The 27,274-nt window shown below is 43.8% G+C and overlaps 1 protein-coding gene across 1 annotated transcript; it reads left to right on the forward strand.

Moving 5' to 3' along the window:
• Positions 1-410: 410 nt before the first annotated feature.
• On the forward strand, positions 411-6,984 carry EDN1 (endothelin 1; the record flags this gene model as incomplete). The annotated part of the gene is made up of 5 exons (XM_082663813.1): positions 411-474; positions 2,024-2,192; positions 3,504-3,662; positions 3,819-3,932; positions 5,758-6,984. The coding sequence occupies 5 exons, from the start codon at positions 411-413 to the stop codon at positions 5,858-5,860; spliced, it is 609 nt and encodes a 202-aa protein (XP_082519939.1). The 3' UTR covers positions 5,861-6,984.
• Between the last annotated feature and the right edge of the window lie 20,290 nt (positions 6,985-27,274).

A 27,274-nucleotide genomic window follows, 5' to 3' on the forward strand; every position in this document is an offset into this window, starting at 1 on the left:
ACGTTGCCTGGTGGTGACTAATGACACAATAACATTGTCTGGGGCTGGAATAAAATTGGAGCTGTTTACCCCCGCTCTATAGGGGTTCAGTATAAAAAGCCTGCCGAGAGCTGTCCAGGTCAGACGCGCTTCTGCCTCTGCGCTGGGACCAGCGCCGCCAGGGTCCCCGGGTCCCCGTGCGCCACGGCCGCCACCGCGTGCGTCCTCGGACCGCTCCCACTGCCTTCTCTCCTGGCAGACGCTTCTTTTTTCTCCCCATTAAAGAGCATTCGGGCTGAAGGATCACTTTGAGATCCGAAGAACCCGAAGCGCTCGGAAGGAACTGAAGCTGTTTTTTTCTGCGTTTTCCCCCCCGCCACCTTCGGGTTTAGTTCGCAGTGGGGAAGGATTTTGATCCCTTTTTTTCCAGAATGGATTATTTCCCCATGATTTTCGCTCTGCTGTTTGTGGCTTTCCAAGGAGCTCCAGAAGCAGGTAGGCACGTTGACTTGTAAATCCCTGAATGCTGCCGTCTTCTTTTCCACCTTAATGCTTTTCTTGCTTCTGTGTTTTCCCCCATTTCTTTTTATGACTGCCGCTCAGAAAGCAAGTGTAGGGGAATTACTGCTCAAAGGTGCTTAAATTTTCTAGTGGAAAAAAAAATCCTCTGTTGAAGACCATTGCTCCTCTAGCATTAAAATAACATTATTATTATTGCCTAGTGTATTTCCTTGGCTTTTAAAAATATGACTCAATTAAAGCGAGATGTAATTTAGCTAAATGTATGTTTGCAATATATGTGTTCATACAGGTAATAGGACATATAGGAATTTATATCTTATTCAAATACTGCTTTAATAGTGTGTTAATGTGTGAAATATTTAAACATTTCAGCTTGAAGCCAAGGAATTTTATTCAAGTCATTCAAGCAATGTATGAGCAGTAAAGTCACCTGCAGAATAGCCTGGTGAAAACCACCCCCAGGCGGTTTCAGGGTGAAGCAGATGTTTTCTTTAAAATTGTCATTGTTGACTTTAGATTTCTTTTGGCAAGTTTTTGGCACTCGGAACAGTGTGGGCTCTATTTCCAGTTTTATTCACCTGTCTTGGGAGGGAAGCTAGGATAAATCTTGGCTGCTGAAGGATTTAGATAGCATGCGTGCATCTGCCCGTTTCCCTCTTTTAGGGTCAGCGCACTTTTTTGTCTTTTCATGACCCTGACTGAAGAGAAAGGATGTCAAGGGAATGAAAATCCTGGAATGTGTCTGATCATTTGAAATGTACAAAATTAGGCAGATAAGCTGCGTGGCTAACTTGTCAGTAAGAGGAAGCATGCTGCCGTGGGGAACGGGAGACGGCAGATCCCGCCCACACCATCCTGCTCCGGGGATTCAGAATTCAAAACCCACAGAACCTTGCCTGGGTCCCCGGAGCTGCTGCTCAGTTTTCCCTTAGGTCAGTGGTTTTAGTGTAGAGCTGATTTCTCTTCTCTCTCTCCAATCACCTCCCCGAAGCTCTGGACCTCCACCTAAGTTCAAGAGGTGTGTCTCATCTGGGCTACTCCCCACCTTACACAAGGTGTGAAGTGGTGGGTACTGCCCTAAATGGAAGGTCATCCTGCATGAGGAAGTGGCTCTGAGTCATGATTTACTTAGTTTCAGGTTTTTGGTCATCAGCCAATTTTAAGCCACCGTAGGTTGCGCTAAGTTCCATGCAGAAGGCAACCCAAATGTCTAACAGGCAGTATTTCTAAGCATTTCCTTGAAGGCTGCTTCAAGGGGCTGGTAAGTCCCTTTTCAGGTGGTTGTTTCCCCTGCACTTGTATAATCTCTCTGAAGCTGGATAAGCCAGTGGCGATAAAGGTGAAGTCATGTTAAGGAGGGAAAATAATAGAGTCCTTTTTGCTCTGTGTTTCTTGCCGGAGGCCGGCTGGGTGCTTCATCTGCTTTTATCTGCTCTGCTAGATGTGGCATCGACGCTGTGACCAGTGTGCCTTTGGGCCTTGGGGGAGACGCCGCCCACTGACCTGCTCTTTGTCTCCCCAGCGGTCCTGGGTGCCGAGCTCAGCACAGGAGCCGAGAGCGGAGGGGAGAAGCCCTCTCCCAGTGCGCCCTGGAGGCCCCGCCGGGCCAAGCGCTGTTCCTGCTCTTCCCTGATGGATAAAGAATGCGTCTACTTCTGCCACCTGGACATCATTTGGGTCAACACTCCAGAGTGAGTCTCTAGAGGGCATCGTTACTCCAGGCTTCCTCCCCTCCAGCTTCACGGGAGACTGGAGCCCAGTCACTCTCGTTACTTTTGGGTTTGGACTCTGAAGGTAGCATTTCTGACCCCAGGAAAGTGCCCCAGTGGGGAAAATGCCCCTCAGGAGGCTACCACACGTCTCGGGGGAGAAACTCTGTGTTGGGCCTCCGGGGAGAATGTTTTCCATTGGGATCTGCCTGGGTTTAGGGAAAACGTTGCTGAGGTCATACGTGGCTTGGTCCAACCTGTGCTTCTCATGGAAGGGCATAGACTGAAGAGGCAGAAAGGATTATAGAGAGTTATAGTCTAATGTCTTTATCTTAATTATAGAAAAACTAAGACCCGAAACGTTGAAGTCACTTGCCAGGATGAATTTATGGTAGAGCGAGACCTAGAACTTGGGTGTCCCGACTCCCTGCTTTGGAAAAGCCTATTTCAACACAGCAATAGAAACGCGGTCCTTAGAGTTCCCTTCTGCCTCCCGAGCGAAGAAAGCAGTTTCCCCCATCTCCCCCTGAAAAGTAGTTCACCCATCAGAAGGAATCCTAAACAAAAATACATTGATTGTGCCTGCGGTGTCCCGTTATGGTGAGGGATGACTGAAATGCAAACAAAATCAAACGAAACAAAAACCACAGCGAGCCTCATACTTAGTAAGGTGATACTTCCAAGGGGAGGACTTTATTCTTTAGGCGAGAATCACAATGGACACCCTGGAAATTACTGGAGAGCCTTCTGATGAGGAGTCCCTCTACAGTTGTATGATAATCACCAAATCACAGGAGGTGTGCAAACCTGGCGTGAACCATGCACGCAGTAGTGTGTCCCCCCCCAGCCTCCTCAGGGGGCCCTTTTAGCATTATCATGTATCACTTGAATTGAAAATCGGTTTTCGAAATCTTGTGAGTCATGGTTTTGCATGGAAGTCCCCCACCCCCACCCCCAAGACCTGTTAACTAAGTAGAGAGTCAGAAAAAGGAAGAAAATATGAAACAGATACCAAAGCAGAGATGTCATAATTTCGGCCAAAAGACAAGGCTGCTGTGTTGAGAGTTGACATGGAATTTCATTGACTTAGAAAAACTGATTTTCTCCTGGGTGGGTCCACACACTTGAGGCCGTTGACCGGCATGCCACCCTGACTGTTAGCAACATTTGACTCTTCTGAGTTTCGCTGCCAAATCCTGTGGTGTGAGCTCCTTAGGAGCTTGCCCCAAAGAATGCAACCTCTGGAGACGATCAGTTATGCTCATAACTTTTGTTCCTCTCTCTCCATGATAGGCACATTGTTCCATATGGACTCGGAAGCCCCTCTAGGACCAAGCGATCCTTAAAGGATTTCTTTCCTACAAAGGCAACAGACCACAGGAAGAGATGCCAATGTGCTAGCCAAAAAGACAAGAAGTGCTGGAATTTTTGCCAAGCAGGAAAAGAACTCAGGTGAGTAGAAACACCTTTGTTTTCCTTCAGTTTTATGCCTTCCTGACCGTCTTCCTCTTATGATGCTGTCTTCTTTTTTAAAAGAGATTAACAGAGGCATTGAGAACAACTGAAGTTCCTATTGCTGAAATGTTCTCCCTATGTGTATTTTAACAGGGACCAAGACACCATGGAGAAAGGCTGGAATAAACAAAAGAAAGGGAAAGACTGTTCCAAGCTTGGAGAGAAGTGTCTTCATCAGCAGCTGGTGGAGGGAAGAAAAATAAGAAGGTAAGAGGCTCCTAAGAGCAGCTGGTCCCCGTCACCTATGAATGGTCTACTCTCCTAGTCATTCTTGCCTTGATGGGAGAAAGGCCCAGAGGACAGTAACAAAGAAAAGGGGAATCTTTGTGTTCTCTAGATTGAAGAGAGCAAAGGAATCCCTCTCAAATGTTGTCTTGAAGGCCTTGAATGCAGGCTGCCGCCCTCTGTACACTTTGGTGATTTCTAGCACACACACCACTCATCCTAAAGGTAGATTTTCCAAACAAAATCTATCTAGAGACACCTTTGTCATTTGGTCACATCTAGTTTTTGCCTCTCTGAGTCAATATACTTACAGCTTTCCCTGAGAAATTAAAAATCCTTTCAGGGAGAGTTTTTTATTTTTTTTAATTAAAGTGTCACATATAATCAAATTCTTCAAAACACAGCAGTTATTCAAATGGCCAAAGGGAAAATAAAGTCAGGGTTGGTAAGAGTTAGAGCATGCCATTTTTTCAGGTTTATTTACTTTTTAAATAGGGAAATGCATTTGGTGGAGACCCAATGTCATTCCCAAAAGCTTTCTCATTTTTTAATCATGAGCTGGGATCTGGATTAGTAATACCATAGGATTGCTCTGAGCAGTTTTTTTTTGTTTTGTTTTTTTTTTTTTTTTTTTTTTTTTTTTGCGTTACGTGGGCCTCTCACTGTTGTGGCCTCTCCCGTTGCGGAGCACAGGCTCTGGACGCGCAGGCTCAGCGGCCATGGCTCACGGGCCCAGCCGCTCCGCGGCATGTGGGATCTTCCCGGACCGGGGCACGAACCCGTGTCCCCTGCATCTGCAGGCAGACTCTCAACCACTGCGCCACCAGGGAAGCCCCCTGAGCAGTTTTAGAGTGATAAGTCTTCCAAATCCTAAACATTTTGGAATTCACAAGCTGCAGGGAGGAATCCTGCTTTCAGATCCGCCCCATATTCTACGTTTCCCTATCATGGTCAGTGGCAACTTTTCCCGGAAATCCAGTGGCAAGAAGTCCTAGGATCCAAGTATTACGAGCACAGGCCTGGCAGTCATGAATGACTTCTGAGTTGTTTACTGCTGATGCGGGGCCATCCTCAGCACTTCCCATGTGCTGTTGAAGTTTCCATATTTATAACTTCAGGCCACTAGTGCGCCTTCAGATCGCAAGATTACGTAAATCACCGTTTCTGGACTGATTTGGAAATCTTTTTTTTTTTCTATTAGCTTCCATTACATCAACTATTAAATCAATGTTACAGTCCTTCCCTTTTTCTTTCTCCTAGAAACAGAAAACATGAAACCTGCAAAAACAAATTTTCTTTACTTGCCGTAGAATATTGTTTTGGGCCTGCCTGTAGGTCTCCTCTCTTTGAATTTCTTTCCCACGAAGCCCCCTTCAATTTCTTATGTGTTTAAGAAGACACTCCTGGCTATTTGAAACCTCTGCCGAATGAGTCTCTCCATACGATCCCACAGGGGTTGGGACAGTGCTTGGGACAGGGCTAAAGAAGGAAAGAGAAGATCTCTAGTTGACCTTAAAAATTGTACTTTAAAATTGTATTTAATACCCAATTCCCTTTAGATATGACCATATCACCCTTATTCTCCCTGCTCACCGCCCCACCCACTGCCATTCTAGGCATAAGAGGTAGTTTATTTTCACTTGAGGTTAGCAGGGTAACATGTGGTTTTGGTTGGGGGTGAAAGTTCAGGATCCAGATTTAGATTTGTTTTTACCAGATTCTAATTTTAGATGTCTCTTTTGCCTAGGAATGATTTTTGTAGAAAAAAAAAATAATAACATCGTTTTCTCTTGTCTGGTTTTAATAGGTTGGAAGCCATCAGTAACAGCATCAAAACGTCTTTTCATGTTGCCAAGCTGAAAGCCAAGCTCTACAGAGATAAGAAAGTGACCTACAACCGAACACACTGATGGCAGGTTGTTGGGGCCTGTCTGAAGCCTTCTCATCCACCAAGAGCCCTGGGCCTGACTCTGCGCTCTCTCCACGTGGCTGGGATCAGAGCAAATGCATCCTCCCTGCTTAGACCACTTCTCGTTCCAGACTAGCACAGGACCAGCGCCCTGGGTGCAAACATTTCAGGAAAGGTTAAGGAGTCCCCCAGCCCGTCTTCATTTGCCTCCATCAGTGGGAACTGCTTTCGTTTCTCTCCTCCTTTGGGGTGACAGCGGGCTATGCAAAGAAGGCAGAGAGATGCAGTGACCTGCAAATTAGGGTGACCTCCTTCTTAGAGGGAGGAGGAGAGGAGATTCCACTTGCGGGCGGTGTCCCCGTCCCCGAAGAGGTTCCGAAGGGAGTGTTTGTGTCTCACTCAGGCGCCTGGCACATTTCAGGGAGAAACTCCAAAGTCCCTGCAAAGATTTTTCTAGGGAATGCACAAATTGAAAACACTCTAAGGACAAACACTCGAGTTAAAAAAAAAAAAAAAGAGAGAGACTTTGTTTTTTTAAATTCATAAAATGCAAAATTGAAAGAAACTGTTACTACTGTAAATCAGGATGAGTTTCACGCAGATGAGTCTACCTCACCTATATTGCACTCCGGCAAAGTATTTCCCCACCTTTAATTATTGCTTCCCCAGACTCTTCCCTCTCTGAAATCCCCACACTAAGCCCTAGCCTCATGGAAGTCTGTCTAATGTGTCAACAGTAGATATAACATCTTCAGGGTAATCTACGAGCTCTGCTCCATAAGAAAGCAAAGATCAATTGAATCAGCAGATTCCCTTGTCTTGATTTTTGGAAACACAATGGTGTAGGATTGTTTAGGAGAGACACTGAAGGGTAAACACTGTGGTGATTTAAAGCTGTCAAATTGTTTTCCTTTATGTAACTGGCTCATGGAAGAGGTTGGATTACATTTTGATGTACTTATTTTTTTATAGATATTTATATTCAAACAATTTATTCCTTATATTTACCATGTTAAATATATGTTTGGGCAGGCCATATTGGTCTATGTATTTTTTTTTTAATGTATTTCTGAATGAAATTGAGAAAATGCTTTGTTTTGCCTGTCAAGGTAATGACGTTAGAAAATAAATATTTTTTTTTCCCTACTGTATCGACTTTGAATCATTTCTGAAATTTCTGAGAAGTGGGCCAAAGGGGTAAGAATTAGGTAGGGGGATGATTAAAGATGGTTTCTTGGAAAGGTGACAATTAGAAGGAAAAGAATCATGGCTAATGAAAACAAGAATTTGATTTATATCTTAAAAGTTGCCTTTAGATTGCATTAAGCTAAAAACAAAACAAAAACCCAGCTTTCACACCTCTGTCTTTCCCTGCATAGCCGCCTCTGCTTCCCCTTCACCTGCAAACTCTCCAGGGACTTGATCCATTAGCTATGCTTTGGCTATTAGACGGGATCCAACAGTTTAAGCTGATGATGTGGTGAGAGGTGCTTTCTCCATGTTAATAGACTGAAGGAAGCAATGGCAAGGCGACCTCCCCAAAGCTACCTAATTATACACATTCCACACCAGAGTTGCTTTGAGAAAATGGCCTTCTCAGAGCAAGCGAGGGCTCCCACTGGCTTTTTATTTGCTCAGATTAAGAAGTGTGTTTATTGGGCTTCCCTGGTGGCGCAGTGGTTGAGAGTCCGCCTGCCGATGCAGGAGACGTGGGTTCGTGCCCCGGTCCCGGAAGATCCCACATGCCGCGGAGCGGCTGGGCCCGTGAGCCATGGCCGCTGAGCCTGCGCGTCCGGAGCCTGTGCTCCGCAACGGCAGAGGCCACAGCAGTGAGAGGCCCGCGTACCGCAGAAAAAAAAAAAAAAAGAAGTGTGTTTATTGAGGAACACCAAGCACCTTCTCTCTTTCACGGTAGGGTAGGACTGGACACGTGCCCTTGGAGCCAGAGATACCAAATGCTGCTTCTGGGCCTCCTGCATCTCGGCACCTCCCTCCTCCCCACTTGGCCTTGGCTGACCTGCCAACCCGTTGGGGAGAATAGTGCTGCGAACGGTTGTTACCAACAGAAGCCCAGAAGAGTTTGATCAGCTTCTGAGAATCTTCACCGCCTTTCCCTTACAGTGTTTGAAAGAATGCCTGGCATTCCTCAAATAGTAGCTCACAGGGGTCACTGTTGTCCAAACAGCGACACATCTGAAGGATGTTAAGTAACAGTCTTCAGGTGCGCACAGCCAGTGTCCTGGGCAGAGTTTCTATCTTTACCGGCATTGCTTTTCATCTTTCACTTTTTTGTTTTTAGGAGACAGTCCAGTGTCTTTGGGGAATTGCTTATAAAACTCATTTCATCTAGCAAACTGTTTCTCGGTGTGCGGTTCTCAAGAGGAGGGTGAAGTTTTGTCCACATTGACAAGGGACTTGGCCTGAACTTAGCCCCTGTTAATTGTGAGCAACCATTCCATCCCCTGGCATCATGAATTTCCTCATCCATTAAATGAAAAAGGGGAGGAATGTCTCTAAAACTCCAAGAGCTAGCCTGAGATGGCAGGAAGAAGTGGAGGTGACAGCAAAGAGTGAAGATCTGAGCCTGGAGGACATGACTCTAGTATATTTAAGAGGGAGTTGGCATGGGAAGAAGCCACTGAGAAAAAGTAAAACAGGGCAAGCAACGGTGATGAGATTTTCCTTTTCTTTTCTTTTTTAAGAATATTTTTTACTATTCAGACGTTTAAATCCTCTTCCCCGGTGCTTTCTGCCTCAGTAACCGGCAAGAAAATTAAAAAGTGTGGAGCAGCACTCCTAGGGCATGAGGGTCAGTAGTAAAATACGTTGGAAGCTTCATAGGAAATAAATATTTTTGGAGTATGTAGGAAAGATTGACTATTACTCAAGGATCGTGCCAGCTCGAGGGGTGAATTGATGGCCCGGTCTGTCATACTTTCTGCTGCTCTTCCAGTAAAAGCATGGTTTCTGGAAGCCCACTTAGAACAGATTTCTCTCTACATACTAATGAACAGGCAGAGCTCTGATCTCAGGGATCCAAGGACCCAAGGCTCCTGGATGGGGAGAGGTGAACTCTGGTGAAGGGAGAGGTACCCACTCCAGGGGTAGGTCATTTTCACTCCAGGGATTGGCTTCTTTTGTGATGGAAATGATTGGCTTTTATCCTGCCTGTGCTTCCCTGAAATACTCAGGGTATTAGACAAAGAAACTAAGTAGAGTTCTCACAACTCCAGGTATTACATTAAGCAGGGGTTCCCTCAGGAAAGAAAGAGCAATCTTTGGTCTTTCCAGGGGAGAAAGCCAAGGCCCAGAGAGGGAAGTGACTTACCTAAGGTCACACAGCAAGCTGTAGCATCTCTGGAGCCTGAACCCTTGAGCACGGCTGTTTCACTCAGAGGCACCTAGAGGTCAGTGGAAACAGACACCCAAGCCAACCTCATTAGAGGGTTCTAGGTGGTAAAGCAAAATCGCTCTTCACAAAAGCTTTGCCTTCCAGCCTCACAGATGACGGTTGACAGAGCCATCCTTTTTATTACTCTCTCAGGAATATCAATGTGCCCCTGAGCCCCGGTCACAAACATTTTAGTTGTAAAATATTTGTTTATTACATCATCCTCATGATGCCAATACACAGTTGGCAGAAAAATTACTATAATTTACAACGCCAGCCTCCAAATCTGGTGCCATGAGTGCTTCACTGACAACTCCTTCTGGAAACAGATCTAACACACGGGAAGAAATTGCAGTGATGAATGCGATGGCAGAGGCAATAGCGTTTCCTCAAATCCCGGGTGGTAATCAGAGAAAGATCTAGGGCTGGTGCCATTGGATAATGAAGAGAGAAGGGCCTCAGCCTTGGGGGTCACTGACTGATGGAAGTGACGTGTGCCAGGCCCGACAGGCAGCGTGCTCTTGCGAGGCAGCACATCGGGAACCTGACATGCAGTTTTGCGGGTTCAGAGTCTTCTGTGTTTCTGCAGCTTATTTTTCTCTTTCATATTCTGAATCATTCCAGGCCTCCACCCTAAACTGCTGTGGAAATATCCAGGGGTGAAATTAACAACAGCCATCACTGGCATGGCGTGGGCACTGATGGGGACAGAGCCGGGGGGTGGTTCTGTGGTCCCCAGGCCACCAGGTTCCTGGCGGTCCCCAACTAGACCAGATGTTAAACCTCCAGGTGTTCGATTGTGGGAAGGTCCAGCCGTCTGAGAAGGCATGGGCAGCCAGCATGGAATGTCCAGATTTCTTGCTTCTACAGCTAGTTATCAGCCATTATGAAAGTATTTCAACAATAGCCAGGACATGGGAGCCACCTACACGTCCATCGACAGATGAATGGATAAAGAAGTGTTACGTATATATAATGGAATATTACTCAGCCATTAAAAAGAACGAAAGAAAGCTATTTGCAGCAACATGGTTGGACCTGGAGATGGTCACACTAAGTGAAGTAAGTCAGACAGAGAAAGACAAATATCATACGTAGAATCTAAAAAAAAATGATACAAATGCATTTATTTACAAAACAGAAACATACAGAGAATGAACTTCTGGTTACCATGGGTAAGGGTGTGGGGGGAGGGATAGATTGGGAGTTTGGGATTGACATGTACACGCTGCTATATGTAAAATAGATAACCAACAAGCACCTGCTATATAATATGGGGATGTCTGCTCAGTATTCTGTAATAACCTAAATGGGAAAAGAATTTGAAAAAGAAGAGACACATTTATATGTATACCTGAATCACCTTGCTGCACACCTGAAACTAACACAACATTGTAAATCAGCTCTACTCCAATATAAAATAAAATTAAAAAAAACTAATATAGTCTCACTGGTACATGAACCCGTGCATATCAGACTTGGAAGTGTCAAAACTCTTGGTCAGCTATCTTCCTGACGTTCACTGAGTGGGCCCGCAGGTCTTCACACCTGCTGAAGTTTAGCCCCACATCTTTCTGTCCTTGGACCTCTGCTGTCTTGCTGCATTTTCATCCCTCTGTATCATCCTCTCACTCTCCATGAGTGACTCATACACTGACCTCCTTTGGTAGAAGTGGAAGTACTCTAAGGTATTCTTCGTCTCCTTGGAGGTTTTCAGAAGGACAATTTTACGGTGGCTTACACTGGGGTCTGCCTCAGACCAGAACTTGCTAGGGTCTTAGATCTGCTCTAGGAGTCACATGAAGGAGCTACTTGTAAGGCTGAGTCTTCGCCTCTTAGATTAACTTTGGACCCTGAAAGGGTGGCCAGATAATTTCTCATTAAAATGGGGACACTTTGGATAGTGATTGGTGATGCTCTTAACAACGACCACAGACTGTCATGGGCAAACTGGGACATATGGTCACCCTAGAACAGGAGAAGCCTTGAAGGAGGTCAGAATTTCAGACCCACTTTGATCTCTTAGAGGTGACCTGGACCTTGGCTCTGTTTAAGCAGACTCAATGTCTATATCTCTTTATCTGCAGACCAGGCGAGGACAGAGAACGTTCACCTTTTCTGGGGCCTCCAGCCTTGAGTGTGGAATTTCAGGCATAATATATAATAAATGTACAGATGGGTTACAGGGTTCCTTCAGTAAGAGAGGGGCAAAGGTGACAATGAGACTAGACTACAGGAGACTTATAAGACCCGTCTACAGGGATCTCTTTAGAGAGTTTGCATAGGTAAAAGATTCCTTTATTCAAGCTCCACTTTAGTGGTAATTGTCCCAACTGGGTGAGTCTTTCTATCTCTTTGTACTCCAGTTCACCCTGCGTATCACCATCATCATAATAATCTTCCCCAAGCGCTTCAATCATAATTTCCACAAATGCACAGCTAGAAAGAACTTAAAAATAAATGATGTTATGGATTCCCTTCTCAAAAAGTCTCCCATTGCCATTCTCAGCTTATAGAACAAAAAATGTTACCTACTGACAGTGAGCAAGGAGAAGGACCAGATTGAAAGAAAGGTTAGAAAGAGGTACGATGATTTCTAAGTTCTTAATTCTTTATTACAAATATCTTCAAACATAGCCAACGTTTGAGAGAATAGTATAATAAACCCAGTATACCCATCATACAGGGTTAGCAGTTGTCAAGGTTTGACTGATACAGTTTCACCTCTACCGACACTCTGTCCTCCCTTCCTGGATGACTTTGAAGCAACCCCAGGTGTCACTGTCCCATCTTCTGTCAATATTTCAATATGGATATAATGCATTTGATATGCTTTGTTCATCCAAGTAAAATATGAAATAGCCAATTGGATGTGGGGGTCTGGAGCTTAGAGGGATTGAGCAATAAATGTCCCCGGACCTCATGGGACCCATCATAACACAGGAAACAAATATGTTACCAGCTAACATTTATGCAGTGCTTACTGTATGCCAGATACTCTTTTGAGAGGTTTGCAGGGATCAACTCATTTCCTCCTTAACTATCACCCTGTGAGGTAGGTACTTTTATTTGCCCTGTTTTATGGATGAGGAAACTCAGGGACAGATTAAGTAGTAACTTTCCCAAGGTCAGGCAGCTAATTAAAGACAGAGCTTCGTATGACCCAGATAAACTAGTTCACTATGCTTTGTGCCTAAGAAGAATACAGCGATAAAGGCTACACTGTGGGATAGGAACAAGTCCTATGACGGTGTAAAAGTGACAGTGATCTATTCTGCGTGGGGGTGAAGACAGGAAGTGTGATGGGTTCTTGGGAAGATATGGTGAGGATGGGCCTTGACCCTTACCTAAGCAAGAAAGCGCCCGAGAGATTTATAACTCAATCAAAAGTATAGAAGAGTCTCAATAACATGCTTCGCCTACAGAGGACTTGATCAGAAGAATGTAGCCTAACATGCTATCTATCTCACCAAGAGGTAATTTATCTTACTACAATTCAGAAAGGATAATTAATTCAATGATACTGAAAATCGTCAAGCAACACAACCACAAGAAAGAGAATAAAACTTTCATTTTCCTAAGTGACATTGATATTTTCTGCTAAATTATGCTGCTAAAACCCAGAAAGGGTAATTAACTCAATGATATTGAAAATCCTTAAAGAGCATAACAACAGCAAACGGGACTAAAATCTCTTAATTTCAAGTGGCATCAACTGGATTGAAATTTGGGGACATGCCTTTAAAAATAAAAAGAAATCAATTTGAATAGATTTCAACTAAATTTAGAAAATTTCTCGAAACTTGTGGCTAATAAGAGGAAACGATTCCACTAGAAGTCTCTGTATTTAACCAAATGGAGAATTTATTGTATAGTTCAAGTGCTCTGCTATTCTCTTACTGTTTGTCACATGGTCATAAATGTCCTTTCACATGTTGAGAATTAGAAATGTTAAAGATTGTATTAAAATAAAGAGCCAGGAATTGAGCCTGAAGGGGAACCAGCCCAGTGGATTCCAGGAGGTCAGTGGAGGAACATCTTCCAGTTATGCAGTACTGCTAAGTGAGTTTCTTGGAGCTCTTGAGCTAGGATGTTAGTGGTTTGGGTCATGTTGTCTACAGGGTATACCTGACCCTAGAATTCCACTAGGCTTGCCGAATGGTCCAGTCAGTGCCTTTTCCAGGGAGAAATCAGACCCATGAATGGTCTTCTATGGTGGTCAGTCCTTCAAAGTACATATCAAGCCATTGGGCTTTAGCTCACAGGGCTTCTGCAAATCCTAGGGAAAAGGGCCCGGCAACCAGGAGTCCCATAGGGACCCAGGGTAATCTGGTTTTAGTTCTCAGTGACACAGAGACAGGCAGCAGGGAGAAAAATTGAAAACATGAGTTTGAAAGATTATAGTTAGACCTTGAAGGAAACTGGAAGGATTGAAAATCTGATAAGGATTGACAATTTGGGAAAGTAACAAGAGTCAGTCCCATTTACAAATGGATACCCAAACCGATTTTTCCAGAGTTGGGGAGCAAGTCCATTATCTATCCAACAGACAAGATGGAGACAATTTGAAAAGAGATCCAAACTAGTTCAAAGACAATGAGCAGGGCTAGAATCGGATAACCTGGAAGGTTGTGCTATATAACAGTTTTCTATTGAAACAAATAATTTCCCTCTACAGTCACCATACTTTTTTGTGTGTGTGTGCGGTTCGCGGGCCTCTCACTGTTGTGGCCTCTCCCGTTGCAGAGCACAGGCTCCGGATGCACAGGCTCAGCGGCCATGGCTCACGGGCCCAGCTGCTCCGCGGCATGTGGGATCTTCCCGGACCGGGGCACGAACCCGTGTCCCCTGCATCGGCAGGCAGACTCTCAACCACTGTGCCACCAGGGAAGCCCCACCATACTTTTGATGAAAGATAATCTCAAAGAAACATTATTCTTGGTGGCAAAATAAGGCTAGTCTCATTAAATTTGGCACAGTTATTTAGACAGGCACAGCAAGAATGGTGATGTACCATATAGACAATATTAAGTTTGCTTTCTGGAATGTTTCATAGGAATTTCAGATTGAACTTTTATAAAAGCCTTTAGAAGCCAAGGAGTCAAGCCAAGAACTTGCTACCAGATTTTACCTGGAATAGCTATAAATTTGGGCAAATTTGTCTCTTGTTGAAGTCTCCCAAATACCCTACGATTACTGGGTCTGCCAGGAAGAGGCCTTTCTTACTCACCTGTGAGGCTGGGAATCTATAAGCCATCAGACCTATTCACCCATGAGGACCTTGTGAATACCACAAGGTATAAATAAATAAAGCCAGCCTTAATTCCTTAAAAGTATCTGGTCATATCTGATTAGATGAGCATCGTTCTCAAATATGACACTGCAGGCAAGGTCCTGGTTGCATACTTCATGATTTAAATTATGTCATAATAACAAGAAGGAGAGATTCTTATTGAACCTATGCATGTACATTGCCATGGGAATAAAAATACTAACAAGATTTTCTGAATACTGGACGAGTCAGGCAAGGAAAATAAAATATCATGTATAAATGTTTCGTTTCAGTTTACAAAAGGCATCTCTACTCAATTACCATGAGCTATATAGATAGCTTAAGAGGAAAAAGAAAAGGCTTCCTTATATATCCAGAAAGTAGAGTATTAGAACAGCCGTATTCCAAACAAACAACACCGTCTTTCCTCATCAGCTCATTCAGTGTTATGTAATTAAATCTTATTCTGCTCAGTCTGGAGTTAGCAGTGTCATAACCCATCTGTTTCTCAACTAGAGTCTAGAAATCCTGACTCACTCCACTGGTATGATCTCAGAGCTGTTTAAGCAGTGCCATTGGAACTCTGTGCCCAAAAGTACTTGACATAGTCCTTTCCTATGGGACTAAATAATAAAACAAACAAACAGTAAAACAAACAAACAATTATTTATAGACTAAATAATAAAACAAACAAAAACCTACTTGAAGATGACAACAGACTTTAAATGGCTGTGGTTAACTTATTACTGCTCATTTTAATAGTGAAAGATCTGATGATGGTTCATTACAAAATAATGCAACTGACAAAGACATTTGGTTGTTAATGTGGCATAAAAAACAAGGTAATAAAGTTAGCCCAAGAAGTTCTGGACAAAATAATTATAAACATACTGATTACCCCTATTTTCAAAGAAGAGTGGATATTACATCTAATTTATAAAAATAGATGAATATTATCTTTACAGAGAAAAAAATTCTTCAGATGTAATTGTAATGATCCTGACACAATAAATCATGAATATAGTATATCCAGCATATAGTTAGAACATACAAGGATATATCAAGAATATCAAGTAAAGAGATTCTGCAAGTCCTAAACATCTATATAGATAGATAGAACTCCATAGAACTCCATAGGTAAGTGATGGGAATCCCAAATGAAAATCAGTGGCCTGGAAGATGCCAGGTGCAAATTAAATAAGTGAAATTGTGACAACTTAATATTTTAAAAAACTGAAATTATGACCAATAGCACTATAAGCTGTTAAATAATATTAGGCAGAGCAGCACTAGGACTCATAAATAGAAACATATCACAGGCTTCCCTGGTGGCGCAGTGGTTGAGAGTCCGCCTGCCGATGCAGGAGACGTGGGTTCGTGCCCCGGTCTGGGAAGATCCCACATGCCGCGGAGCGGCTGGGCCCGTGAGCCATGGCCGCTGAGCCTGCGCGTCCGGAGCCTGTGCTCCGCAAAGGGAGAGACCACAACAGTGAGAGGCCCGCGTACCAAAAAAAAAAAAAAAAAAAGAAAGAAACATATCATGGACAGTTATGGAACTGACAGTTCTCTAGGAACTTCTCACATTGCACACAATTTCTCAAATGTTTATAACATTTCATCCATGCACATTTTATCCGGGAACAACTAAGTGTCTCTTCTGATGTGCTAACTCATCGATAGTAACATATCAAATATATCTAATTATTTCTAGCACCTTTCCTTTTACAAAGATGAAAGCAAATCTTGGTGTATTTCCAGAAGCCCTCTGGGAATACATACGTACATATATATATACATACATATGACCATCTTTGTACCACATACAAATAAGAGGCAAAATTATAATGATCCAGACATCTAATGAAGATCCACTCATTAACTCAATTTAGCATCAGTTAAAGGTTTAAATTTACTAAATATCTTGCAAATTATCTTCAAGCTGACATAATGTAAAACATAAAAAAATTTCAAAGTAATGATTCAAGTGGGTTAACCACAAATTTACATTTGTCATGGTCTTAAACATATACTAGAAGTTATGCTAGCTTATTCATTCAGTAAATCTGTATAAGTTTAGGAATAACATATACAAGTAGAATAAAAATCTATGCTTATTTAACACTGATATTTAACACGGACAAATCAGAGAAAACATAGCTGTTTTTATTAAACCAAAATTATTAAACTAGTATTGTTTATCTAAATTATGTTAACTTATATTCTTAAAGTATTTCTGAGTTAGTTTCTATAAAAATACCACTGTTTTTCACATGGAAAGTATTAGAGATTCGATTTTCTTAATTTCTGAGAATTTAAGGAATATTCAGTTTATAGAAGTACTTATTTATCTCTAAGCCAATCAGACTAGAGCTCTTTTAATTTAAAAGATTTTCTAATCAGTTTATTAATATCACCAGGAGATAAGAAAATATTATATACTCAAACAATGAAAGGCAAAAGCCTTTCTAATTTACAGACATAAACATACAGACACACACACAGAGAAAGCTTATAGTTTCAATTCTAAAATTTCAGCCATAGGTCAAGCATAAACCCAGAATAAAAAACTCCCTAGTCCGGATATTTACTTCCTGGTTGGCATGAAATTCTTAGTTGATCTGAGCTCAAATTAGGTAATAAGAAGAGACTAACAAGTCAAATTCCCCGTTACCGTTCACCCAGCAGAGACAAGATCTCTATAAACCATCAACTGTTTACAGAGACCATCAAATGATTAGACCACGAAACCGAAAGGAGATGGCATCAGAAATCGAGTGCTCAAAAACAATCGAAATCAGGTCTTTACTGTACTCCCTATGGACAAGGGTCTGCAGCAGGGGAGTCAGATTCCCCACTGGGTCCCCGAATTGCCAGTCAGGGACACAAAGGGCTCCAGATGGCTCATGCCCTGGGTGGAACCGGGATCTGACAGTGAGATCCAGCTCTATCCAAGTCATTGCATCCAAATGAGAGAGTCCTTGTTTCCCAGGAGAATGTGGGAAGAAAGAGGGGAGCCAGGTCAGCACAAATGTATGAAGGAAAGTAGCCCAAATGCAGTTAAATGGCTAAAAGCATGGTCACGGGGTTCAGATATACCATTGGTCCAGACCACTTCTATGACCGTTGGGAAGCTTTCTTCCTGTCCTGACTCCCCATCTATTCATACATAACATGGAGATGATAACACCTACTGCACAGTGTGATTGTAAAGGTTGACATTCCACATAAAAGAAAACTCCAGATACCAGCCCTCAATACATGATATCAACCCTTTGCTGTGTACCTTCAACTTATTTTTCCTCTTTTATCTTCAACCTTCACCTCTACCTTCTATTTTAGGTACTATTTTAGGGCAACATTTCTCAAATTTTGGGTGCAATAGAATTACTTGTAAAGTTTGCCAAAATGAAGATTCCCAGATCACACACCCCAGAAATTATAATCTGGTACATGGTAAGATCCAGAAAACTTTGCTTTAGCTACCATCCAGGTGGTTCCAATGTAGACGGTCTTCAGATTACAATTGAAAAAAATATTACGTAAGCTGTTCGTGGCCGTGGACTTTGTCTCCACCCTGCGTTTTCATATGCTGCTTTCTCAGAGCAGAATGCTCTTTCTTCAGGGTTCTGCTGGTGAGATTTTATTTATTCTTCAAGGCTCCTTTCAAATGTTTTCTCTTGTATGAGGTCTTCTTGGACTCCCCAAGGCAAAAGGGCTTTGTCATCTCTCCTCTGGTATTTGTTTACATGTCTAATTCCTCACTGACAATGAACTCTTGTAGAGGAAGGGCTGGGTCTTAACTTATCTCTGTGTCCACAAGAGGAGGTAGGCTTTGAATGTCTGCTAAATGAAGTGACAATCTCAACACTAAATTTCGAGGAGAATGATTGGAATGTCTCCTGTCCTTGGCTTTAAATTCATCTAAAATCCTGAACTGAGAGTCTTACAAAGGTTCAGGCCCGAAGGCAGTGAGGTCTGTCAAGCCACAGACTGGAAAAAAACATTTGCAACGCATATTTGGATAAAAGACGGGACATCTCTCTGGGGTACCAGTCTCCAAGAAAGGATGCTAACACATGCCAGTAATAAGTTCGAAGAATGGTGCCTATTAATTCAGGTTTCCACATGCAACTCATTCCATTACTGGTAAAATAGACATTTATTCTACTTCTGCCAAAGTAGACAGTGCCTTTGAGTAGAAGTAAAAACATTCTTAGCATCAACCTATCTCTGCTACTTTTGTGCATGAATCATATGTTGCTAGGGCCATGATAGGGTGCTACCATCTCTGAGGGCACCCGTCTGACAGTCACCCAGAGTCAGTGGTAACAAGCGGCCGCCATTCTGAAACCAAATAAAGCAGGAGGAGGTGCTCGTTCTAGGGAACAATGTTTTGTAATTATTTGCTGACCTGCACTTAAGAGTGTCAATAAACATTACTCTCTAGCTATGGGCAACCAAATAAGCCATGAAATGGAAGATAATTCCCAATAAGTTCAAATGATAAATTTAGTATCACGTGAACACAAAGAGCTTTACAACCTCGTGAAAAGGAAAGGTGTTTCGACGTTAGGAGTGAAGAGAGTCCCTCCCTTAGAGGGGTGGCCATGACTAGCAGAGAGCACAAGGGACTTGTGATGTTCTATTTCTTGTTCTGGGCGCTGAAAACACGGTTGTGTTGACTTTGGGGGAATTCTTTGAGCTATACATTATGACATAGGCTCTTCTCTGGGTGTGTCATATTTCAAGAACGCTTACTTCTCCCTCCCTTAAAGCATTTTTTCCCCTTTCTTCAGTAAATAAATGCTGAACAAATATATGCAGAATAATAGTTTGAAGTGGTTCCAGAAGTGTAGCACGCTTCACGGGGCTTATGTGTTTGGGTCTGTCTGGGCATCAGATGTGCATTTCAATTGATGCAACTCATTTCATTGTTCCACAACCTGGCTTTCCTCTTCGGAGTAAATGCCTCCTTAGCATTTTTTTTCCTGAATAAGGTCCCCATCTTGGCTGCGTACAAAAGGCTCCATGAACACCACTGTCCTGTCTCAGATTAGTTTCCTTGTATGTGTTGCCTGGCTTTGTCAGGTCCTGACATCGTCCCGAAGATGGTAAAATGAGCCAGGTGATTTCACCTCTCATGGCACACCTGGAGGACATTGCTTGGGCACGAGCCAGTTTATTGCTCACAGCCTGAGACATATTTTCCCATGAGCTAGCTCAATCCCCAACCCCCATCCTAGAGGACTTCCTGGGTGGGGAAGGACACATCAGAGAATACGGAGCATTGTAACTAGTGGGAAATACACTTGACATTGGAGATGCTGTTCCCACTCCCTCCTTCCCCACCCACTCCACACTGATGTGTCAACTGTGATTTCTTTTTTTTTTTTTTTTTGCGGTACACGGGCCCCTCACCACTGCAGCCTCTCCCGCCGCGGAGCACGAGCTCAGTAGCCATGGCTCATGGGCCCAGCCGCTCCGCGGCATGTGGGATCTTCCCTGACCGGGGCACGAACCCGCGTCCCCTGCATCAGCAGGCGGACTCCCAACCACTGCGCCACCAGGGAAGCCCCAACTGTGATTTCTTACTAATGCTTGGGTTTCGCTCTAAGCTGCCTTTGTTGCCCATGCCCATCAACACATACATCCAGAAAAATAAAGAGCATCAGGAAGGTCTGCCCTGTGTGTATGCAATTCTTTGCTGTCGCTGGCTGCCTTGAGCAGCTTAGAGAATTTGACTCCTGGAATTCACAGACAGAAGTAGGCTCCCTGAGAACATCTTTCTCTCCACCTGTGACCTGAAACCAGGGGTGAGGATGCTCATCATTTGGCAGTAAGTGTTTGTCGGTTGACACATGACTTCAAGATCAAACCAACCATTTGCTTTCTTCCAGTCAATTCCTCCGGTCCTTCCACCTGGTCAGTTCCATGACTATCTGACCCAGGGCCAGAGAACTTAGCACCTCTACTAAGCTAGACACAACTGCAACGCTAGAAAGGCTTGTGCTGAAGTGCACAGGAAGTAGATGCAAAGAGTTATCTTTGCTGTCAGGTTGCAGTAGTGTTGCAGCCAACTGGATTCAGGATGCTTTTGTATTGTTTTACTCCAATAAATGTTTTCAGAGGGCTTGCCTTTGGTTTCTCAAGCAGTTTGGCAAATTATGAATCTTTTTGATTTAAAATAATTTTATGAGGTATAATTTATATGCAATAAAATGCCCAGACCTTATTTATTCAGTTTAGTGAGATCTGACAATTCCATACACCCATTCAAACCAAGATACAGAGCATGACCATCATCTAGAAAAACCAATCATGTTCGGATTTCTTATCATATTCTGATTTCTCTTATCATAAATTAGCTTTGCCTATATAAAATGGAGTCATACAATATGTATTCTTTTGGGTTTAGCTAATTTTGCTCAACATAATGTTTTTGGGATTTGGCCATGTTAGAACTGTTATGAGGGGACATTCTTGTCTTACTCCCAACCTTAGAGGGAAAGCATTCAGTGCTACTAGTTTGAACAATAGTTTGTAATTAGATGGAGGAAATATTCTCCTATTTCTAGTTTGCTGATAGTTTTTATGATGAGTGGGTGTTTGATTTTGCTGAGTGCAGTTTCTGCATATATTGAGATTTTTTTTTCTTTATTCTCCTAATATGGCAAATAACATTGATTTTTAACTTTCACATGTTAAAGCCACCTACCTTGCACTTCTGGATAAGCCCTACTTGTTGTGACTTATTATTTGTTAATTATGGCTTTTTGTATGTCACTAGATTTTATTTGCTAATATTTCATTGAGGCTTATATATATATTTATATAATGTTAAAGTTTCTCTTGGAAAATACCAATATTTTTTGAGGTCTAGTTATATTGACTTTTTTTCTTTTGACAATGATTTTGTTTTTTTAAATTTTTTGCTTGTTTTTGTTGCTTTTTCATACTTTTTTTTTTTTTTTTTTTTTTTTTTTGCGGTACATGGGCCTCTCACTATTGTGGCCTCTCCCATTGCGGAGCACAGGCTCCGGACGTGCAGGCTCAGCGGCCATGGCTCACGGGCCCAGTCACTCCGTGGCATGTGGGATCTTCCCGGACCGGGGCATGAACCCGTGTCCCCTGCATCGGCAGGCGGACTCTCAACCACTGCGCCACCAGGGCAACCCCATACTTTTCTTAATTTTAGATTTACTGCAAACATTGTGCATTAAAAAGAACAGTAGAGACCAAGACAAATTTATTTACATCCAGGAAAGGGCATGTCTCATCTTCTGTCAAACTTTTAGTAGAGTGGTTTGGTCAGTAGCGATTGCAGTTGGGTTGGGCTGAGCTCCATGTTGTTTTAGTTATGCCGGTACACCACACATTTCCCAGCAACACCCTCTGCAGACTCCTATTTATTATAAGCACAGGGGTCCCAGAAGGTGTCCCTCAGTTCCCCTGTTCTGCCCTCAGACTTCAGGAGTCCCTGTGCCCTGCACAGCAGGACGGGGTCTCTCTTAGTGTTTCTCCCTTACCCCAGTGATAGGTGGCACTTGGTGTAAAGCCAGGAGATCGGGTTTCTCTGAGTTCTTCTGACCCACCTCTACTCTCAAAAGCCTCCCGCACCTGTGCTTTCTCAGCTACCCGCCCCCCCGCCCCTCCTCCACAGGCAGACAATGGTGCCTCATACTTAGCGTCTGGTCTAGAGTCCAGGAAGGATTCTCTTGGTTTTCAGGCTCTGCCCTCAGACTTCCGCAGGCCATGAGAACCTGTGCTTCAGGGAGGTCCCTTTCCATGCTCTGACCCCCTGGTGGCAGGTCGCTGCTGCCTGATACTCAGTGTGGGTTCTGGAGTGTAGACGGATTGGTCAGATTTCTTCACTCTCCCGCTCCGCCTTCACACAGGCACATGGCATTCTCTTGCGTTCCTCAGAATTCCCAGCCCTTTCCCTGTTGTCGATGGTCACTCCCTGGGGCTTGGTGTAAGGCCTGGGGGAGGGGGCAGTTTCTCGATTCTTCTGCTCTCCCTTCAGGTTTGGGCAGTTGGTGTGCCGTGTTAGTTTCCATTCACCATTGGCTCGAATCTTTTTTTTTTTTTTTTTTGCGGTACGCGGGCCTCTCACTGTTGTGGCCTCTCCCGCTGCGGAGCACAGGCTCCGGACGCGCAGGCTCAGCGGCCATGGCTCACGGGCCCAGCCGCTCCGCGGCATGTGGGATCTTCCCAGACCGGGGCACGAACCCGTGTCCCCTCCATCGGCAGGTGGACTCTCAACCACTGCGCCACCAGGGAAGCCCTGGCTCGAATCTTTGAAGGCACGATCAGGACTCTTTATTCACCTGGGCTTGGGACACTCAGCTTTCTGACTCTTGAGATCTCTCTGCTTTTTCGTCTGGCTGCCGGATTTTCCTATCAGGCTTTTCTCTCTGGTCACTCCTCTGGTCTCCTGCACTTTATGAGGCCTTTCTCCTCCCTGTGTTCAGTTCCTAAACAGGCGGTTACTGTGGGTAACTGTACCATGAAAGGACTTATCTCAGTTCTTGCGCCCTGACCCCAGCTTTCAGCAGGCTACTGGGCTGCCCTTTGTGAGGTCCTGGTCCCAGGGGTCCATCTTGCAGGGCTCCTACCCTGCCTCCAGCAAAAGCCCAGAGTGCGTTCTTGGGATCCTATCAGCTCTCCTGCCTGGTCTCCAGCCCTCGGCAGCCTCTGCCTTGCACTAGTCAACTCCCCTTGTATCTCGTATGGCTTCTATCAGGACTCTGCCCTGCCCCCCAGCCTCTGTGCACTGTCCCCGTGCAGCCGGTGAAGGCCTGGAGGAAAGACTGGGAGAGTGAGTCCCTCGATTTGTGACTAGGCTTCCTTGAGACTCCAGTCCACCATCCCAGCTAACCCGTGGGCATCAGAAGACTCTTCCTTGTTCACCAGGGTTTCAGTCAAGGTCATGGGCTTCTCTGTCCTGAAATCCATCTCATCTAGGTTTTTTTGCTCCACGGTTCTTTGATGGGTTTCTTAAAACTATCATTACGTAGCTTGTCTGGATGTATTTTGCTGTAAAGGTAGAAGCAATCATCTCTTGCTACTTTTTATATCCTAGCAGGAAGCAAATGTCTAAAAATGATATTAAAAAATCATCTGGCAACTGTATTTCTATACTACCCATTAAGAAAAAGAACAAAGCCCTCCCTATTTCCTAATTTCTCTTAAGACTTTCCCTACTCAGCCACCACATCACTTTCTATGCCCACGTCTTCTAAGGCAATGGTTCTCAACTGGGGATGCTTTTGACCCCCAGGGGATATTTTTGTTTGATGGTTGTGGATGGGAAGAGAGCGCTATTGGCATCTGGTGGGTAAAAACCAGGGATGCTGCCAAACATCCTACCATGAGTAGGACAGTTCCCAGCAGCAAAGTCATCTGATCCAAAATGTTAATGGTGCTGATGTTGAGAAACCTTGTTTGAAAGGATCATGAACAAATGCCCACAGCAGATTCGGTCAATTGTTTTCCCATCAACAAGTTCTGGTGGCTACCAAGCAAATCAAAAAGGAATGGGAAGGAAAGGAAGAGTAGATCTGCCTCATCCTGGGAAGGCAGTGAGTGGATGTACACACGGCCACATCCCTGGTCACAATGACTTGCCATGGTAAGGTTGGTAGTAAATGCTGACTGAATGAACGCATGGATGAGTGAGTGAATGACTCAGGGAATGAAGTTTAGATGCCACCTGTCAGCTGGTAGGTCGCTTCTATGAAGCCTTTCCCCAAGCACTACAGTGCTTGCATTCCAGTACTTGTCAAAGGACTAGGGCATTTGAAATACATGTTCCAAGAGTTAATACAGTTACATTCTGTAGTTTGAAGTTAACTAGGTCAAGTATCTCCTCACTTCATTTGGTTGTTCTTGCAAAACCATCCCTTCGTTTCCACAGTTGTGATTGGCTACTACTCTGAAGCACTGTGTTGGACCCTGAGATAATATATTGTGACTACTCAGACTTTGCCTTTGGAGGAAGGAAATATGTGCTCAACAGAAAAGCGTGTCAGTGAAGCCATGTTCGTGATCATGGCTATTCTGAAAGCGTCGCCTCAAATACTGTTTACATTGTGAAAAGATAAACAACTGAGTAGGCTGTAGTCTTGAGTTATAAATTTAACTCACTTGTTGAAACTCAGCATTTTTTTTTAAATGCATTTTTTCAATTACCAGTAGAAATCTGTGTTTTCCAAAATCAATTTGGGTACAAGATAAGTCTTACAACCAATTTACCCAGACAGAGAAGTACTATGAGCTAGACTTATGTGGGTTGCTGGCTTTTATTTTTGTTATTTTGCTCTAGTTATCTGACGTAAATATTTGAATGGATGATTTATTATTATGCTTGAGTTCTGAGGCTTTTTCACTGAGGCTTGAATAGTTAGTGGGGAAATGTTTTTCAAATATATTTCAATTCAAACCATTTAAGTAAATGATGTGTGTATGTGTGGGCATGTATATTTTTGTTCTGTATTGTCATACAACTTTCTCACAGAAAGTTCCAGCAGTTTTCCTTTTCCTTTAAAAGCTTCTCAGACTAATAAATAATGAAAATCTCATCAATGGATGAAATACAATTTCTTCATCTTTTCGTTAATTCTTTTAATTACTGTCCCCTTATTTACCTATTCGATTTTTAAAATAGATATCCTGGGTCCATGAGATTTAGAACTCTTTCTTAAAATTGCTATGGTTTTAAGAGTTCTGGTTGAGGACTGAGGACATGTCATTGCCAGGTCGCAGGCACAGGTGAGTATTTGGACCACACACCTGTCCCCATCAAACCCATCCTGACATAGGACCCCAGCCAGCGCCATCTGCTGGTGGTTGCGCTCTACATATTCACCTCCCAGGTATGTTACTGTGAATGGGGGCCTCTTAAATGACTGTGTAAGTCAAAGAGGAGAAAGCCCATCTCAAATGAAGGGGTCAGTCTACGGAAGAAATACAAGAAAGTGAAAGGCACACAGTGCCTAGCGACTCATTTCTACGGGCCTCTGGAGACAAGGCGTGTCCCAGGTGTGATTCAGGAGCATGGAATTTGTTAACTCAGCCTAAGGAGGCCACAGGCAGTATTTGCTATCCTTGTAGCACTCCTTATTCAGCCAGGATCCTGGCTTGCCAAACAGGACTGCATGATTCTGAATTAGAAAGAGAGGATCTCTAATCCCAAAGGCTGGATCTCTGGTTGGTCTTGGTGCACCTACCCTGTCTTAGGTCGTGGGGGAATCATTTCCTTTTTATTTCTCAGAAGGTCTGGACTCAGGAATGCTGATCTCGTCAATGGCGAATGGAGCCCAAATCAAAATGTCTCCTGTTTCCTGCCATGTAGGTCTCTTTTCTCCTTCACTCTGGGTAAGGAGACAGGGGTATTTGCGCTTTAAGCTGTTACTGTGTAATCATCATGAAGATAAGGTCAGCAGATACACGCTGAGGGCTGCTGGTGACTAATTGAGGCTTCACCTCCTCCTCTGCTCTTCCAGCAAGGATGGAGTTAGGAAATACAGAGACAGGGAGCCCCCGAGCCCCCTCCCCACTGCAGGCCTAGCAGGTTATCTCACTGCTCTGGAGGTGGCCCTGCCTTGTTTTCCCAGTTTGTAGTAGCCCGAGGGGCAAGGCATCTAAAGCTGGTTTGTCTATCACTTTCTGGGTGGCAGGAGCCCCAGCTCATGGTGGGAGATTGGGTTGAGGAAGGACCTTGTCAACATCCCAAGGGTTGTTACAAGAGCTCACTCATTAAGTTTTTGTTTCAGGATCCAAGTATCTAATTAGAATTTTTCTGGTGGAATTAGAGGTATTTCTTTTTTTAAGTGGTTTAAGAAAAAGGAACAGGGGCTTCCCTGGTGGCGCAGTGGTTGAGAGTCCACCTGCCGGTGCAGGGGACGCGGGTTCGTGCCCCGGTCCGGGAAGATCCCACATGCCGCGGACCGGCTGGGCCCGTGAGCCATGGCCGCTGAGCCTGCGCGTCCGGAGCCTGTGCTCCGCAACGGGAGAGGCCACAGCAGTGAGAGGCCCGCGTACCGCAAAAAGAAAAAGAAAAAGAAAAAGAACAGGAATGGGGTGACAATATGACAGTCTTTAAACATACAGTAACTGCTGAGACTTGGAAGAGAGTAATACAGACTCCCTCCCAGCAGGAGGAGTTCCTAGGCACTTGATGTTAAGACTAAAGAATATTGTGAGATTCTTCTTCCCCAAACTATCTTAAAGAACACGATGGAGCATAACTTCTCTACAATTAGCCAGATAAAGCCAGCCTGGAGGAAGCACACAGAGGATGACTGTTCATTCACTCCGAAAAGTTAACTCAAGCACCTGCCAAGAGACAGAGAGTGTGCAAGATTAGCCTGGGGAATAATGTTAGTTGCACCCACCCTTTAACCCTCATGTAGCTCATAATCGACCCACCTAGAACGCAATGACTTATTAAGGAGTCTTGCTGTTTTTTATTTAGTACAAAATACATAGTAATATTGACAAACTGGATTTTAAAGCCTGGCATTATATATAGATCAGGCTAGATGCTAGAGATCCTCTATACATCACAGTTTGCTTTTTTAAAGATTGGTCTCACGGATGAGCTTGTGTGTTGGTCACAGCTCACCTCTTTGGCTTCTTACTCTGCTGCCTTGTGGCTGCCTTCCGCCCTCAACTCTACATTCAAAGAGCTGTTGAGGGAGAGGTGGTGAGAGTAGAATACATGGCAGCCGATCCACAGTAGTTACCGGGCA

This window comes from Grampus griseus, assembly GCF_964374135.1.
Source record: "Grampus griseus genome assembly, chromosome: 10".
In the NCBI taxonomy this organism is placed as follows: domain Eukaryota; kingdom Metazoa; phylum Chordata; class Mammalia; order Artiodactyla; family Delphinidae; genus Grampus; species Grampus griseus.